Consider the following 17,432-nt stretch of genomic DNA (forward strand, 5'->3'; position numbering starts at 1 on the left):
AACTGTTTTACTGAGATATTAACACAAATAGAGATTTATGTAGTTATTTGTGGTATGCAGATAATATTCAGATCGAAAGTTCCTATTATATGACACAGTAGTCATTAAGCTTGCCTTTGAAAAACTCATTAACATCGTCACTTTACTAATTGTTCAGTCAGAGGTAGAGCAGATTAATAAATTCTGTGCTCATATTTTGTAACGAGAAATATTAACGAACGGTGACAGCGTCTAACATGTTGTTTGAGTGATTCACATGTTACTATCTTATTAACCATGACAGATAACCAGGCAGGTGAGTGATTAAGAAGTTTTCCAATGTCACATTGGTGGTTTTAACTGAAAAACTATGGGGGGGGGGAAGTAACCATCGGGATTATGTTTCCTGGAGTGGAATGTCAATGTTTTCGCTAGTTGAAGGTTATTGCATGAAGAAGAAGAGGACCTTTTTTTTCAACAAATACATAAACATATATACACAATTGAAATAGACCATTATGGTCCTTGTTCAACACATATCACATATAACATATCATGATGTAATATTAATATCAGTGTTTTTATCACTATCATCTTATCAATATGCACAACTGTTTGAACGTACATTTGTTTTCAATCATTAACAATGATAAGTTATACTCTTCGCTATGAATTTGTTTTGCGTTGGTAGATATTGTTTAGAATACAAGTTGAAAGTCATTTATAAATGAATAAAGTTATTCATTTCGTTATTATAAATGGGATGTTATGAATTTTTATATAGATTTAACTTATTATACAAAACACTGTATTAGTTTACTCTCATCATGGGATGGCCGATTGGTTCTACTTTCAAAGTGGATTTTAAAACCCATGACATAAAAAACATTTACTGCAAATTATATGTTATAATTAAGATTATAACTTGATGTTTTATGTGCATTTCTTTTAAAGGAAATAATGAAAATCATCGCTGTTTTCTTCACTGTGATCTGCGTGTTAGTTTTGGTAAGTTTTAGTCGGCGATCATTATCAAGGAATGTCTGTAAGTTTTGCTTTATTTGAATTATGCATAGCTCATATATTCCTCGTTGTCGTAATACAGCTTACTATACACCTGTATATTTGTTTCTGATTGCCTAATTATGAAAAACGTCTCATGTATTATACAGGAAATTCTTTGTCGATTATCAACATATCAATCCCGATATCGCCCAGACTGCGAATATAAACAATGCATGAAGCCTAATAGACATCATGTAAACTGTCCTCGATGGGGGTCTTGTCAATGGTACTGTCAAGCAAAGCTTGCTAACTGCACAGTTGGAACCAGATATCACTGTGCTCGAGACCAGCGTAACCTGACACAGTTTACAAATGCTTGCGCTGTAGAAATATTTTGTTTGTCAGGTAAACTGTGTGGAAAATCTCATTTCTTTAAATCCAATAAGCAATAGTAACACAGCTTGGTTTGAGAAAGAGAGTTTAACTTCATTGTATAATGATATTTGTTATATGACGTTGGCAAGATACACATTTAAACAGAAATGCAATTAATGGTTTATTAAATACATTAACATTAACATATTTAAACACCAATTTATTAACGATCACAAATCTATTAAATGTACGACTAAAATTTCGTAACAACGATTTTTCGTAGGCGAAGAACCTCATTTATCTGTTCAAGAATCAACAGGTAAAGCATCAGTGAATTGTCGGCCATGTTACAAGAACAACGTGTACAACAGTCGTCTCAACACTTCATCGGCCACGTTCAGTGAATGTAAAATGTTGAAGAAAAACCTTTGTAGAAAGGAGGACAACAAGATAGACTGTGGAAATCGAAATTATATGGAACTGACGAAGACTGACGGTTATTGTCGGTGTGATGCAAGGAATGGGTATGCTGCGCGGTCACCAAAAATATGTTTGTATGAATATGAAGTTTGCTTCGTGAAGAAATGTCCAGAAGGCATGGAGCTGTTATTAAGTCAGTATATTTTTGCTTTGTAAGAAGTTTTAGAATATGAAAGTGTAATATTACACAATGATAACATACATATAAAGAAAAGCACACGCGTACCAATAGTTTTCTGTCAATTGAAACCGTGTAAGAACCTCGATGGTGGGTCAGGCGGACTAGGTATTTGATTTATTACAGACTAACATCGTTATTTGTTCTTAATTTATGCAATGCTTTTCTGGTAGAAGTTCTTAAATAATGTGTTGTAGATTACACATGTGGTATGCTATGTCCTACTGGATATGCGAGACAACCAGCATCAGATATATGTACAAAGGTGTCAGTGTAAGTGAAAAAGTGTTCAAGTGAAAAAGTGTTCATTCGTTCATACAATTTTGACATACTAGATATCATATGACTACTTTTTTTAGATGTTGTGTAAGCAAGGAACTGTTATTTGTTAAAAGCATGGTGAATTAATAGAAACAAGTTAGGTAATATTTTGATTTTATTATGGATTGTTTGATGCAACGAGTTTAGTGAAGGTTGGTTTGTTTATTGGCGTATGTTATATTTCAAAATTGATTTATTCATAGTTTAATAATCATGAGCTCTGACAAATGAAACACCGTAAGAAACAGAATGTAAGTCAAAATAATGTGCAAAATTCTTGCCTTTTACAATTAGTTAGGCTTTATTATTATATGAAACAGACACTAGTATTTATTTGTAAGGCTAAGTTTTCAACGTGTTATTTTTCAGAACACGACCCTTTACCTCCGACAGACCTGAACTACATTTTACCGACGTACAAACGACTTCTATAAGTACGTATTTATGTTCAGATTTACATAGGCCTCTCTTAATAATTCATGGCATATATATATTATTTATAGTTAGAAATAATGATATATTTTTTAGAGCTAAGAGCTACATAATATAGTTTATTAAATAATGGTTTCTGCTGCAGCCACATATAAATTATGTACAATACATTAAAGTATAAACAAATTAAGAAATAAAAATAATTAAAGGATGTCTATAAACGGACGATTCTTTTAGTATCAGTTCTAACAATACACGTGGCAAAACATTTAGCCTTTATTAATCAGACGCACACATTTAAAACTTGAACCGCGCAACGATTTGAACATTAATTTGTACTTTTCCTCGATAACTTTTGAATAAACTTATATCCTGTATATGAAGTTCATAAAATACATTTAAGTGAATTCAAGAATAGCCGAGTGATTAAAGCATATTTCGGATTCGGAAAAGATTTTAACCTCTTTTTGTAAATATCTTTTTTCGATTAATCAGACTTGCTCTTTGTAAGGACCGTTCTATTTAAAAAGAAATTTAATTAAATTAAATGGCATGTATCAATTCATACCTACACCTGTAAGTAGATGCCGTATACCAATAATACATACATACTATCGTCACGTTTCAGGAACATCAGATGCACCATCAACAAATGAGCAACTTTATAAGCAGATCATCATACCGATTTGTCTGTCTGTATTTGTGATCACAATACTACTGTCTGTATTTGTGATCACAAAACTATTCAGAAGGCAGTATAAAGGTGAGTATAAAACAATTAATAATTCAATAAATCAATACAATAAATCATTAGATACTGCTGCTACTTTAAATTGACTGCTACGATAATATAATTCAAATACACAGCTATTGCCTTCACTGAATGTAATAATTATTCCAACTTACTACATTGATACAGTCATACAGCCGTCAAAATCAATGTTGCTTTTTGACATTTGATCGCTAAATATAAGCTTTAAAGTTAATTAGTAATAAGGTTCTTGACCTTACAATACCTTCTTGTACAGTTAAATCATCTTGAATGCATGGTTTTATTAAAAGAGAGGGCGCGTTTAAAAAGAAAATTATGCTATCTGACCTTGAAATTATAGTAGGAAGTTAAGTTTGAAGACACATACATGATTTCTATGAACGACATACCGACACGTTAAGCGAAAACATTGTGCAAAATGTCATTACTCAATTAATACATGGTCAAAACATAAAGCCTTCATATATGTTTAAAAACTCCAGTCTAAATTTTGACCTTAATTTTCGACATTGACCAACAGACAGCCATGCTGTTCTTGAGTGTGACTCACCGACTCATAGTGCTAAACATTTGTGCAAAATCATGTAACCTACATATTGACATCGGAATTTGAAGAAGCTAAACGGTTCTTTAGCGTTACACAAAGACTCATATAAATTGTAGATGAACATATGTTATTAAAAAATATTGAATGCTTGGTGGAGTTTTCATCCCAACCATAATCAGAACAGACGCAGACTGAAAGAGGGACGCACAAACGTGAAAGAGTGATTTTAGAATAACCACTATTTCAATCGTTAATGGGGTATAATCTAATACTTTAAGACTATAAGCATTGAATATTTTTTTGCTTTGGCAGATAGGGAACAAAAAAGGCAAGATCGTCAGCATGTTCATTATATGAAAGTGTGTTAAAGTGTCAAACTGTATTTGACACGTGGAAACACATTATTTGTTACTGTGACATTTGACATGCTGACTTCAGAATCCATGTGTCTTTCCTCCCGAATAACCGCATTTCAATAAAAAATATCGTACGTATAAATATCATCCAGAGTCCAGGTAATTGGCTTCTCTGATCTTTTCATTGTTATTGTAATTGCCTGATCATTATATTTGAACCAGTGACTACAAAATAAACAAGCATATTTTTCCCCAGATGGTTCAAATTATTATAAATATATACATGCTGTAGTACAAAAAAAAATTCCCGTTACAAGCATCTGTGACCTTTACCTTTTACCAAGTGATTTCAAAATCTATTGACGTCTTCGTTTGAAACAAGAAACCCATAGATTAATGTGCATACTGTGCATGATCATATGTCATACCATTCTTAAGATATTCCGCGGACTTGATTTAATGTCAACAGTCCATGTGACCTTTCCTTTGACTTGTTCATTTTAAGATAGGTAGTCGTCTTCCGTTGAAACTATGTCAATAACCTACCAATGCCATTGGTGTATGTGAAAACATTCTCCACGTATTGTTCGAAACCAATTTTGACCAACATACAAACTGACAAACTGACTTAATATTATTCCAAATATTTTCAGTATAAATATATTATGCAAATATTCCAAATAATAGTTACCTACTGATGTGGGATTTTAGCACATTCTAATACGCATGATTAGTGTGGCATGTCAGTAGATTCGAATGTGCTTATGTTTATGGAACGCTGTGTAATTCAACAGTTTTTGGAACGCTCTGTAATTCAACAGTTTCGGGAACGCTCTGTAATTCAACAGTTTTGGGAACGCTATGTAATTCAACAGTTTTTGGAGCGCTCTTTAGTTCAACAGTTTTGGGAACGCTCTGTAATTCAACAGTTTTGGGAACGTTCTGTCATTCAACAGTTTTGGTAAGGTGTTGAAGAATGATGCTGATTTTGATAAAAATACATATTTTATGTAAAATATCTGGTGAATATATGGTGCATTCACGTATGCAATCACAGAATAGGCACCATTGTGTTTTTTGCAACACCTTTTAGGATCTGAATCGCAGAATTCAAACGAACCAGATGGTAAAGGGACAACAAACCGTGAGAATACATCTCCAGCAAATGCAACGTCGTCTCGTGAGTGTCGCTTATTTATTTTTTTCAATTGAGTAGCAAACAGAAGACACGTATATATATATTTATTTATTTTTTTCTCACGAACACGTCGTTCTTCCGACGCTGCCAGTCTCGCTTTCGCTCGTAAATGTACGGCTATCTTTGCGGGATATCCACATTGAATATATTGTCCCACAAAAATAAAAATAAGAATTTTGTATCTCGTTTAATCGTGTCTACTGTTATAAGGAACGCTAATTTTTTTGTGCTTTGTTTACGAAATATTTTGCTTTATATATTTCGTTTATTTGGAATGTTTATGAGTCTATAACACTTTAGCCATAGTCGTACTTTAAAAGAACATACTCCTTTATAATTTAAGCAAAGTTGTTGCATCAGATTCGAACGATAAAGAATCTTCAATAAATTTAATGATTTATGAATGCTTTCTTTTTAATTGTTTTCATTTTTCCATTACTAGTTGTCAGATACAGCCGTGATGCTGCTACTGTCTCCTTAATCAGGTGGGGCCATATTCATCGGACGTTTCGGCACTCTCCCACTACGTCCTCCTATGGTGTGCCGACCGGAAGTGATCAATTTCCGGTCAGGAGATAATAAGCCTCCGCTACACTTTCTCATCTGCCAGGTCTCGGTGGCCAGTCGCTAGTCAACTGCCTTGTGTTCCCCTATCCACTTCTCCTCTCTCTTCAAACGCCTTCCACTTCGCTCTCTCTGTACTTGCGGGCCACATCACTTTCTTCCGCCGCTCTGTAGATTCTATCGCAGCTCGATCTTCAGTCTTTTCTGCGTTATTGATGGGTACCTAAACCCTCTTCTGATGCGTTGAGGCTCTGGGCACTGTGGTGTTCATCTTGATTTAGCTCCTCCTCCGTCTCACCAAGTTGCCTTGCGCGTTGCAACAGATTTAGGATTGGTGCGCATCCCATCTTTGTGCGATGAATCTTGTGTCCCACCTTATTCTTACACACCTTCCAACAACTACATGTTCTTGACCAGTCCGTGTTCTGATTCGTTGTCGGTTGATCGGGCGTGTTCGTTACCTGTTGGCTTGTAGGTCGATCATCCTCCCCCACTCTCGTACGACCTCGGGGGTATTTCTTGTGTTGTCTTTCTGTAGCTTGCTCAGGTTTCTTCTTACGAAGAACGTAAACTGACTTGCTGGGACAGGTAACCCCTATGCCAATCTTTCCTAGCTGTCACCTGTCTCTCCATTGTGTCACTGTACTCTTCGCAGTTGTCAGCTGGTCTTTCCCAACAGTCACTGGACTTCCAGAAGATATAGTTGTCAGATACAGCCGTGATGCTGCTACTATCTCCTTCATCAGGTGGGGCCATAATCATCGGACGTTTCGGCACTGTCCCACTACGTCCTCCTATGGTGTGCCGACCGGAAATGATCAATTTCCGTCCAGGAGATAGTAAGCCTCCGCTACACTTTCTCATCTGCCAGGTCTCGGTGGCCAGTCGCTAGTACTGAAAGTTTAAACCAATGGGAAGTGGTCACTTCCGTGGAGCGATCAAAATCCAAGAAAAATACTGGATGTGTTAAAGAACGTTTTATGCATGAAAAGGTACCTGTCGCTTGCAGTGGCGTAGCCAGACCAAAAATTTAGCCGAGGCAGTATCATAGATCATTCTAGGGGTGCCCCCCCCGGAAATATTGTTATACCTAGAACGTCTCTGGTGCGTTTGAAAGGCCATTTAAACCACATTTTATACCTAAATTATCGGAATCGTGGATGCTACATGTGACCGTTTAGAATCAATAAAGTTACCAAAAAATCTGCTACAAGTTTATTGTCAATTTTAGATTGAAGTGGCAGTGATGTAACAACCTTTACTACAGAAAAATAGTCATATAATTCATTTGAAGTCAGCTAGAAAAAGAAAAAATATAGACGCAGCTCTCTCATACAAGAAATAATATGTATATGGATATTAGAATGTGCTTTATGTATTTATTATTGAAATACTTAAATAATATAGATCTACCTTATAATATGAAGAAAATAGATCTATCAAACATTTTAGCGAATAATGTTTCATATATTTTGAAAAACTTTTGCACTGTCTTATCATATTTTATTATTCTTCAACTTTTAAAAAGCAATCTTATTGAACGCTAATTCAACTCTTCTGTCTCCAGTCGAATCCCACATTTGAAGAATTTGTTTTCGATCAACTTGAATGTGTTTATGCACAAACATAAAAGTGATGCCATTGACATGCTACTATATAATAACATTTTATTTACTTTAGATATTATTCGTTATGAGTGTTTTCATAAATTTTATGTTGGAGTTTACATCAAATCAGCTTCCGAAAACTTGCTGTTGTAGTTCAGACAAGTTCACCGGTTACAAAATCATGGACGACTTTTTTTCCATTTAGAGCTTGAAAGCACCATAGGGCTCTTTAAAAAATGTTTAAATACATTAAATCAAAAGCGTTTTCAATCATAAGCACATATAAAAAGGATCATTGATGGAACAGTTTTTTGGAAAAAAAACACGGACCTACTGGGGTTCGAACCAACGCAGTGACAATATAATAGTGGTCAATAGATCCAGAGTCTAACGCGTTACCGATTGCGTCACAGGGACGTATTGATTATCATGAGGAGTACAAATATTTAACTTAAATCAGTGAAGTTTCTGGCCATTTTTTTCAATTTACTTGTGTACAATTTTGTTTAAGCACTGCGTCATCACTTTCTGTCAGTTCTATCATCAACTACATTGACTATTAAACATAAAAGACTTGAACTCCTTTATATCAAAAAAGTTTAATACGCGGGACATCATAATTTAAAAATTCTAATGTAAACAAAGACTTATACCACCTGAAACGGTCCCGGATTTAACTCGACGCCGGCTATAAACAGGAGAATACCTATAAAGCCAAAAACGCCAACCACCCGAAGTATGTCTAGGTCCCAAAAAGACCCCGACCTGGCCGTAAAACACCTCGGTACGTACCGATGTCCACCATGATTATACCATCGAAGTGTACAGTGCGACGCTTTGTTTAATATACGGGTTTTCCAAATCATTTTGCTGAGCCATTTAGGCATCAATAAAAGTTATTAAATTGAAATAATCATCTGCCTTAACATGAACCAATTGTACTCAATGATAATATTTGTTTCTGAATATCATAGGGCCTAAAATTCATTTAATTGCCTCAATTTCGTTCATAGATTTTATTCTTTGACATAAATTTTCCTTTTTTTCCTTGTAATCTCAAAATTGCTCTGCAAATTTTAGCCGAGGCAACTGCCTCGGTGTGCCTCAGCGTGGCTACGACGCTGGCTGGATGTAAATAAATTTATAATTTATCAGTTATTTATCATTTTAAAGACACCATTGTTAATTATCTATGATATTTTCTCCATAACGTTACCTTTACCATCAGTTTAACCACGAAATGCCCTATAAAGATTTATAAACGTTTATGTCAACAAGTAAAGGGAGAGGTTCAGGAAGGTGTTTAACGAAGCGTTTTATATCCCGAACGTACACTTTAGAGCAAGCTAGGAAACACAATAAAAAAAGTGTTGTAGGTGTATGTGAATTAAGTTATTTCAAACCTGACATCTAATGGTTTCTTTAGCAGCAGCTATTTTGTTGGTTCACTGTTAGCAACTGCAAGAGTAGACCCCCCCATTTGTTAACATAAATTCCTAAAGGCACGTCATATTCGGACAAAATATGTATATATTAACCGAAGAAGACCAATATTATCAGATTTTAGATCACAACAATTCCACTGAAGTATATAAATAGTAATTTTGTAGAAAGGAAAAAACACAGTTTCTAAAAAAATGAAATAACATACGAAATATGATTGAGTTATTGATAGAAAATACTAGTAAAATACAGTCCAGTTACATTGGGCCAAGAGAACTGCAATTTAAACGGCCTCCTCCCTTTCTCCTGATTAAGTAGCATGTCAGTTTATATGAAAGTGTGGTACAGTGTCAAACTATATTTGAAACGTGGAAACACATTATTTGTTACCGTAACATTTGACATGTTGACTTCATAATCCATGTGTCTTTCCTCCCGAATAACCGCGTTTCAATAAAAAAAAGTTATCGTACAGATAAAATATCATCCAGTGTCCAAGTTATTGATATAAGCTTCTCGTATATTTTTATTCGACCAGGTGACCGCAAAATAAACAAGCATATTTTTTCCCCACATTATACCACTCTACCAATTTGCATGGTCATAGGTCAACTCTTAAAATATGCCACAAAACGAAATGTTCCGTTACAAGCTTCTTGACCTTGACTTTTGACTTAATGATATAAAAAATCTTCCATTTGACACAAGTAACCACTTGATTAATGTGCATGATAATATCTCATACCATTCTTAAGATATTGCACATAAATGAATTAATGCCACAAGCCCCTGTGATCTTGACATTTAACCTGTTTATTTCAAAATATGTTGTCGTCGTCTCCTTACTCCTATTCCAACATCCTACCAACTCCATGGATGTATGTAAAAACGTTCCCCACGTCGTATTGTATACGGACCAACATACAAACCGACAAACCAACTTTAGTTAAGATGTTTTTAAATATTATTATATAACACTTGCATTGGACATTTTTTCAGCCGCTATTCCTGTGGATGGAGACAGTGGTGCACAAGTCACCGCGACGGCCGTAATTGAAACCAAAGACATCCCTGGTTCGAACATTTATTATTTTGGCCTTATACGACACGTGCTTATCACGTTGTTTAGTGGGTTTTTAATAATTTATTCTTCCGCCTGTGTGAGTTCATTCCCATTAAAATTAGACTCAGACAATAAAAGGTTAAAAAGGGATATATATTAATTCTGAACTGATATTTGTTTCATCTCTTCTTGTCCACATTTTTTGTACTTTTAGTCTTCGGTATTTACATATTGTATAGAAGCTTATGTGATATAGCTTTATTTTATGCTTTTAAAAGCTTGCATTTGCTTTAATAAATTGTGTCATTTTATATTGAATCAGGCGTGGGTCCTATGGAAGATAAAGTAGAATCCGAACCGATTGCGATAGCAACACCTAAAAACCAAAACACTTCAGGTTCGTACACAATTGTCTTGATTTATTTCAACAATTAATAGAAACACTCACAAAAAACGCTCGAGTAAGTAGCATTTCAGTTTATATGAAAGTGTGTTAAAGTGTATGTCAAACTGTATTTGAAACGCGGCAACACATTTTTTGTTACCGTGACCTAAGACTTGTTGACTTCATAATCCATGTGTTTTTCTTTCCTTCCGAATAACCACAGATCAATTAAAAATATCGTTCGTATAAATATTATCCAGAGTCGAAGTTATTGATATAAGCTTCTTTTATCTTTTTATTTTACCCGGTGACCAAAAAATAAACAAGCATATTTTTCCTCACATGGTACCACTGTATCAATTTGCATGGTCATATGTCAAAATGTTATTAAAATATGCATGTTATAGAACCAAACAAAATTTTCCGTAACAAGCCTCCGGACCTTGACTTTGGACTTAGTGATTAAAAAAATCTTCCATTTGACACAAGTAACCACTGGAATAAGGTGCATGCTAATATTTCATAACACTCTTAAGATATTGCGCAGAACAGAACTTAATGTCACAAGCCCCTGTAATCTTGACATTTAACCTGTTTTCTTCAAAATAGGCTGTTGTCTTCTTCTTACTCCTATTTCAACATCCTACCAACTCCATTGGTGTATGTGAAAACGTTCTCCACGTATTTTATACGGACCAACATCCAAACCGACAAACCTACTTTAGTTAAGATGTTTTTGAATATTATTATATAACACTTGCATTGGACATTTTTCAGCTGCTATTCCTGTGGATGGAGACAGTGGTGAACAAGTCACCGCGACGGCCGTAATTGAAACCCAACACATCCCTGGTTCGAACATTTATTATTTTGGCCTTATACGACACGTGCTTAACACGTTGTTTAGTGGGTTTTAATAATTTATTCTTCCGCATGTGTGAGTTCATTCCCATTTTAATTAGACTCAGACAATAAAAGGTAAAAAAGGATATATATTTACTCTGAACTGATCTGTGTTTCATCTTTTCTTGTCCACATGTTTTAACTTTTAGTCTTCGGTATTTACATATTGTATAAAAGCTAATGTGGTATAGCTTTATTTTATGCTGTTAAAAGATGGCATTTGCTTTAATAAATTGTGTCATTTTATGTTGAATCACGCGTGGGTCTTATGAAAGATAAAGTAGAATCCAAACCAACTGCAACAGCAACACCTAAAAACAAAAACACTTCAGGTTCTTACAAAGTTGTATTGATTTCTTTAAACAATCAAAAGAAACACGCACAAAAAACGCTCGAGTAAGTCGCATCTCAGTTTATATGACAGTGAGTTAAAGTGTATGTCAAACTGTATTTGAAAAGCGGAAACACATTTTTTGTTACCGTGATCTTAGACAAGTAAACTTCATAATACATGTGTTTCTTTTCCTCCCGAATAACCGCAAATCAATTTAAAATATCGTGCGTATAAATATCATCCAGAGTCGAAGTTTTTGATATAAGCTTCTTTTATTTATTTATTTGATCCGGTGACCGCAAAATAAGCAAGCATATTTTTTTCCTCAAGTGATACCACTGTATCAATTTGCATGGTCATAGGTCAAAATGTTCTTAAAATATGCATGTTATAGAACCAAACGAAATTTTCCGTTACAAGCCTCCGGACCTTGACTTTTGACTAAGTGATTAAAAAACACGTCCATTAGACAGAAGTAACCACTAGATTAATGTGCATGATAATATCTCATACCTCTCTTAAGATATTGCGCAGAACAGAATGTAATATTACAAGCCCCTGTAATCTTGACATTTTACCTTATTACTTCAAAATAGGTTGTCGTCTTCTTCTTACTCCTATTTCAACATCCAACCAATTCAATGAATGTATGTAAAAACTTGTTCCACGTATTGTATACGGACCAACATACAAACCGACAAACCAACTTTAGTTAAGATGTTTTTAAATATTATTATATAACACTTGCATTGGACATTCTTTCAGCCGCTATTCCTGTGGATGGAGACAGTGGTGCACAAGTCACCGCGACGGCCGTAATTGAAACCCAACACATCTCTGGTTCGAACATTTATTATTTTGGCCTAAAACGACACGTGCTTATCACGTTGTTTAGTGGGTTTTTAATAATTTATTCTTCCGCCTGTGTGAGTTCATCTCCATTTTAATGAGATTTAGACAATGAAAGGTTAAAAAAATATTTATTTACTCTGAACTGATCTGTGTTTCATCTCTTCTTGTCCTCATGTTTTTACTTTTAGTCTTCGGTATTTACATATTGTATAAAACCTAATGGGGTATAACTTTATTTTATGCTTTTAAAAGCTGGCCTTTGCTTTAATTAACTGTGTCATTTTATGTTAAATCAGGCGCGGGTCCTATGTAAAAACTTTCTCCACGTATTGTATACGGGCCATTATCCAAACCGACAAACCAACTTTAGTTAAGATGTTTTTGAATATTATTATATAACAGTTGCATTGGACATTTTTTCAGCCGCTTTTCCTGTGGATGGAGACAGTGGTGCACAAGTTACCACGACGGCCGTAATTGAAACCCAAGACATCCTTGGTTCGAACATTTATTGTTTTGGCCTTATACGACACGTGCTTAACACGTTGTTTAGTGGATTTATATAATTTATTCTTCAGCCTGTGTGAGTTCATTCCCATTTTAATTAGACTCAGACAATGAACGGTTAAACAAAGGATATATATTTACTCTGAGCTGATATTTGTTTCATCTCTTCTTGTCCACATGTTTTTACTTTTAGTCTTCGGTATTAACATATTGTATAAAAGCTAATGTGGTATAGCTTTATTTTATGCTTTTAAAAGATGGCATTTGCTTTAATAAATTGTGTCATTTTATGTTGAATCACTCGTGGGTCTTATGAACGATAAAGTAGAATCCAAACCAACTGCGACAGCAACACCTGAAAACATAACACTTCAGGTTCTTACAAAGTTGTTTTGATTTCTTTAAACAATCAAAAGAAACACACACAAAACGCTCGAGTAAGTAGCATCTCGGTTTATATGACAGTGTGTTAAAGTGTATGTCAAACTGTATTTGAAAAGCGGAAACTCATTTTTTGTTACCGTGACCTTAGACAAGTTGACTTCATAATACATGTGTTTCTTTTCCTCCCGAATAACCGTAAATCAATTTAAAATATCGTGCGTATAAATATCATCCAGAGTCGAAGTTATTGATATAAGCTTTTTTTATTTTTTTATTTGATCCGATGACCGCAAAATAAACAAGCATATTTTTCCTCAAGTGATACCACTGTATCCATTTGCAAGGTCATAGGTCAATGTTCTTAAAATATGCATGTTATAGAACCAAACGAAAATTTCCTTTACAAGCCTCCAGACCTTGACTTTTGACTTAGTGATTAAAAAACACGTCCATTTGACACAAGTAACCACTATTTTGTACATTTTTTTCAGCCGCTATTCCTGTGGATGGAGACAGTGGTGCACAAGTCACCGCGACGGCCGTAATTAAAACCCAAGACGTCCCTGGTTCGAACATTTATTATTTTGGCCTCATACGACACGTGCTTAACACGTTGTTTAGTGGGTTGTTAATAATTGATTCTTCCGCCTGTGTGAGTTCATTTCCATTTTAATGAGACTCAGACAATGAAAGGTTAAAAAATATATTTATTTACTCTTAATTGATCTGTGTTTCATCTCTTCTTGTCCACATTTTTTTTACTTTTAGTCTTCGGTATTTACATATTGTATAAAACCTAAAGTGGTATAACTTTATTTTATGCTTTTAAAAGCTGGCCTTTGCTTTAATTAATTGTGTCATTTTATGTTGAATCATGCGCGGGTCCTATGTAAAAACTTTCTCCACGTATTGTATACGGACCAACATACAAACCGACAAACCAACTTTAGTTAAGATGTTTTCGAATATTATTATATAACACTTGCATTGATTATTTTTTCAGCCGCTATTCCTGTGGATGGAGACAGTGGTGCACAAGTCACCCCGACGGCCGTAATTGAAACCCAAGACATCCCTGGTTCGAACATTTATTATTTTGGCCTTATACGACACGTGCTTAACACGTTGGTTAGTGGGTTTTAATAATATATTCTTCCGCCTGTGTGAGTTCATTCCCATTTAAATAGACTCAGACAATGAAAAGTAAAAAAGGATATATATTTACTCTGAATTGATATGTGTTTTATCTCTTCTTGTCCACATGTTTTCACTTTTAGTCTTCGGTATTTACATATTGTATAAAAGCTAATGTGGTATAGTTTTATTTTATGCTTTTAAAAGCTGGCATTTGCTTTAATAAATTGTGTCATTTTATGTTGAATCACGCGTGGGTCTTATGAAAGATAAAGTAGAATCCAAACCAACTGCAACAGCAACACCTGAAAACAAAAACACTTCAGGTTCTTACAAAGTTGTTTTGATTTCTTTAAACAATCAAAAGAAACACACAAAAAAAACGCTCGAGTAAGTAGCATCTCAATTTATATGACAGTGTGTTAAAGTTTATGTCAAACTGTAATTAAAAAGCGGAAACACATTTTTGTTACCGTGACCTTAGACAAGTTGACTTCATAATTCATGCGTTTCTTTTCCTCCCGAATAACCGCAAATCAATTTAAAATATCGTGCGTATAAATATCATCCAGAGTCGAAGTTATTGATATAAGCTTATTTTATTTTTTATTTGATCCGATGACCGCAAAATAAACAAGCATATTTTTTCCTCAAGTGATACCACTGTATCCATTTGCAAGGTCATAGGTCAAAATGTTCTTAAAATATGCACGTTATTGAACCAAACGAATTTTTCCGTTACAAGCCTCCGGACCTTGACTTTTGACTTAGTGATTAAAAAACACGTCCATTAGACACAAGTAGTCACTAGATTAATGTGCATGACAATATCTCATACCTCTCTTAAAATATTGCGCAGAACAAACTTTAATATTACAAGCCCCTGTAATCTTGACATTTTACCTTGTTACTTCAAAATAGGTTGTCGTCTTCTTCTTACTCCTATTTCAACATCACACCAATTCAATGAATGTATGTAAAAACTTTCTCCACGTATTGTATACGGACCAACATACAAACCGACAAACCAACTTTAGTTAAGATGTTTTTAAATATTATTATATAACACCTGCTTTTGTACATTTTTTCAGCCGCTATTCCTGTGGATGGAGACAGTGGTGCACAACTCACCGCGACGGCCGTAATTGAAACCCAAGACATCCCTGGTTCGAACATTTATTATTTTGGCCTCATACGACACCCGCTTAACACGTTGTTTAGTGGGGTTTTAATAATTTATTTTTTCCGCCTGTATGAGTTCATTCCCATTTTAATGAGACTCAGACAATGAAAGGTTAATTTTTTTCATTTATTTACCCTGAACTGATCTGTGTTTCATCTCTTCTTGTCGAGATTTTTTTACTTTTAGTCTTCGGTATTTACATATTGTATAAAACATAATGTGGTATAACTTTATTTTATGCTTTTAAAAGCTGACCATTGCTTTAATTAACTGTGTCATTTTATGTTGAATCAGGCGCGGGTCCTATGAAAGATAAAGTAGAATCCAAACCAAATGCGACAGCAACACCTGAAAACAAAAACACTTCAGGTTCGTACAGAGTTGTTTTGATTTCTTTAAACAATCAAAAGAAACAGACACAAAAAACGCTCGACGGTTCCTAACAATTATTGAGAAACTTATTATAAACAATGTAATAACATTCTTTGACCGGTGGATATTAAAAACTGTTACATATTTTTATAGTTTGTTATCGAAAAAACAACGACCGGAAGTTGAAATGCGTACGAGTTAAGTTACGAGAGCAAAGCAACAGTGATGTTATATCACGCATCTAAATTTCCGGTCGTTAAATATTCCGAAACATAATATGAATTATTATTAAAGCAGACACGTATTATTTTTTTTAACGGCTTTTTATTCAGTCGTTATCCACTGTCTCTAAAATGCGAAGTATTATTGATGACGCTCCGTCCCAAAGTCGTCAGCAACGGTTGTTCCGTCGATACGTTGTAGCTCAATTTTCCCATTACAACTATCCGCTGACGCGTGCTCATGGAAACACGGATAAATTGATGCATGAATTGCAATACAATTCTGTTCGTGTTGAGATTTCAGCGATAACGGCAACAACAAAAATCACGTGTAAATTGATCAACGAATGACATTATCAATTCACCGATAAATTCAAAGAAAAGTTATTTGCAAAACCACATTCTGTAACTGGATTTTCCTAGTTTGGATTTATTGATATTTACATTGGTTAAGTTATTGGAGCCTATGGAAACTAAGTAAATTTAATTAATATGTTTAAAGTATTTTGGTGCGTGACTTTCAATGATAACAATGGGATTATCACACTGAAGGTGCATATAACTGCTCAACTGTTTGTTGGTAGTCGGTGCTCGGAATGTGTAACCGCGCCGGTAATTATTTCAGAATGAATAACACAATGTTTCCTTTTTGCTTGGATGCAAGTTTGCATGTGCCGAACAATAATTAAGCATATTGTATGAGGCTTTACTGAAACATTGCATATTTCTGAACCTACATCCTGTATGAAACTAAATACATTTGTAATTGAAACTGTAGCTGATAAAACGAAATATCGATCTCCATTGCGGACGAAGATTAATTGCCTGATTATTTAA

At 34.5% G+C, this 17,432-nt stretch overlaps 1 protein-coding gene across 12 annotated transcripts in view; it reads left to right on the forward strand.

Moving 5' to 3' along the window:
• LOC127841885 (uncharacterized) overlaps window positions 1-17,432 on the forward strand; it is a 287,569-nt gene that overhangs the window by 139,989 nt on the left and 130,148 nt on the right. The window contains exons 3-14 of one of the 12 annotated variants that reach the window (XM_052371015.1): window positions 934-987; window positions 1,152-1,389; window positions 1,643-1,972; window positions 2,215-2,290; window positions 2,708-2,772; window positions 3,399-3,533; window positions 5,539-5,625; window positions 10,257-10,331; window positions 14,689-14,763; window positions 15,089-15,145; window positions 15,911-15,985; window positions 16,297-16,371. In XM_052371015.1, coding sequence (XP_052226975.1) covers window positions 940-987; window positions 1,152-1,389; window positions 1,643-1,972; window positions 2,215-2,290; window positions 2,708-2,772; window positions 3,399-3,533; window positions 5,539-5,625; window positions 10,257-10,331; window positions 14,689-14,763; window positions 15,089-15,145; window positions 15,911-15,985; window positions 16,297-16,371 — 1,336 coding nt within the window. In that variant the 5' untranslated portion in view covers window positions 934-939. Of the gene's footprint in view, window positions 1-933; window positions 988-1,151; window positions 1,390-1,642; window positions 1,973-2,214; window positions 2,291-2,707; window positions 2,773-3,398; window positions 3,534-5,538; window positions 5,626-10,256; window positions 10,332-10,642; window positions 10,718-11,482; window positions 11,558-12,707; window positions 12,783-13,217; window positions 13,293-14,176; window positions 14,252-14,688; window positions 14,764-15,088; window positions 15,146-15,910; window positions 15,986-16,296; window positions 16,372-17,432 lie in introns of all 12 variants that reach the window. The other 11 variants (XM_052371003.1, XM_052371004.1, XM_052371005.1 and 8 more) reach the window with 11 other exon arrangements.

Source organism: Dreissena polymorpha, chromosome 8, assembly GCF_020536995.1.
Source record: "Dreissena polymorpha isolate Duluth1 chromosome 8, UMN_Dpol_1.0, whole genome shotgun sequence".
Taxonomy (NCBI): domain Eukaryota; kingdom Metazoa; phylum Mollusca; class Bivalvia; order Myida; family Dreissenidae; genus Dreissena; species Dreissena polymorpha.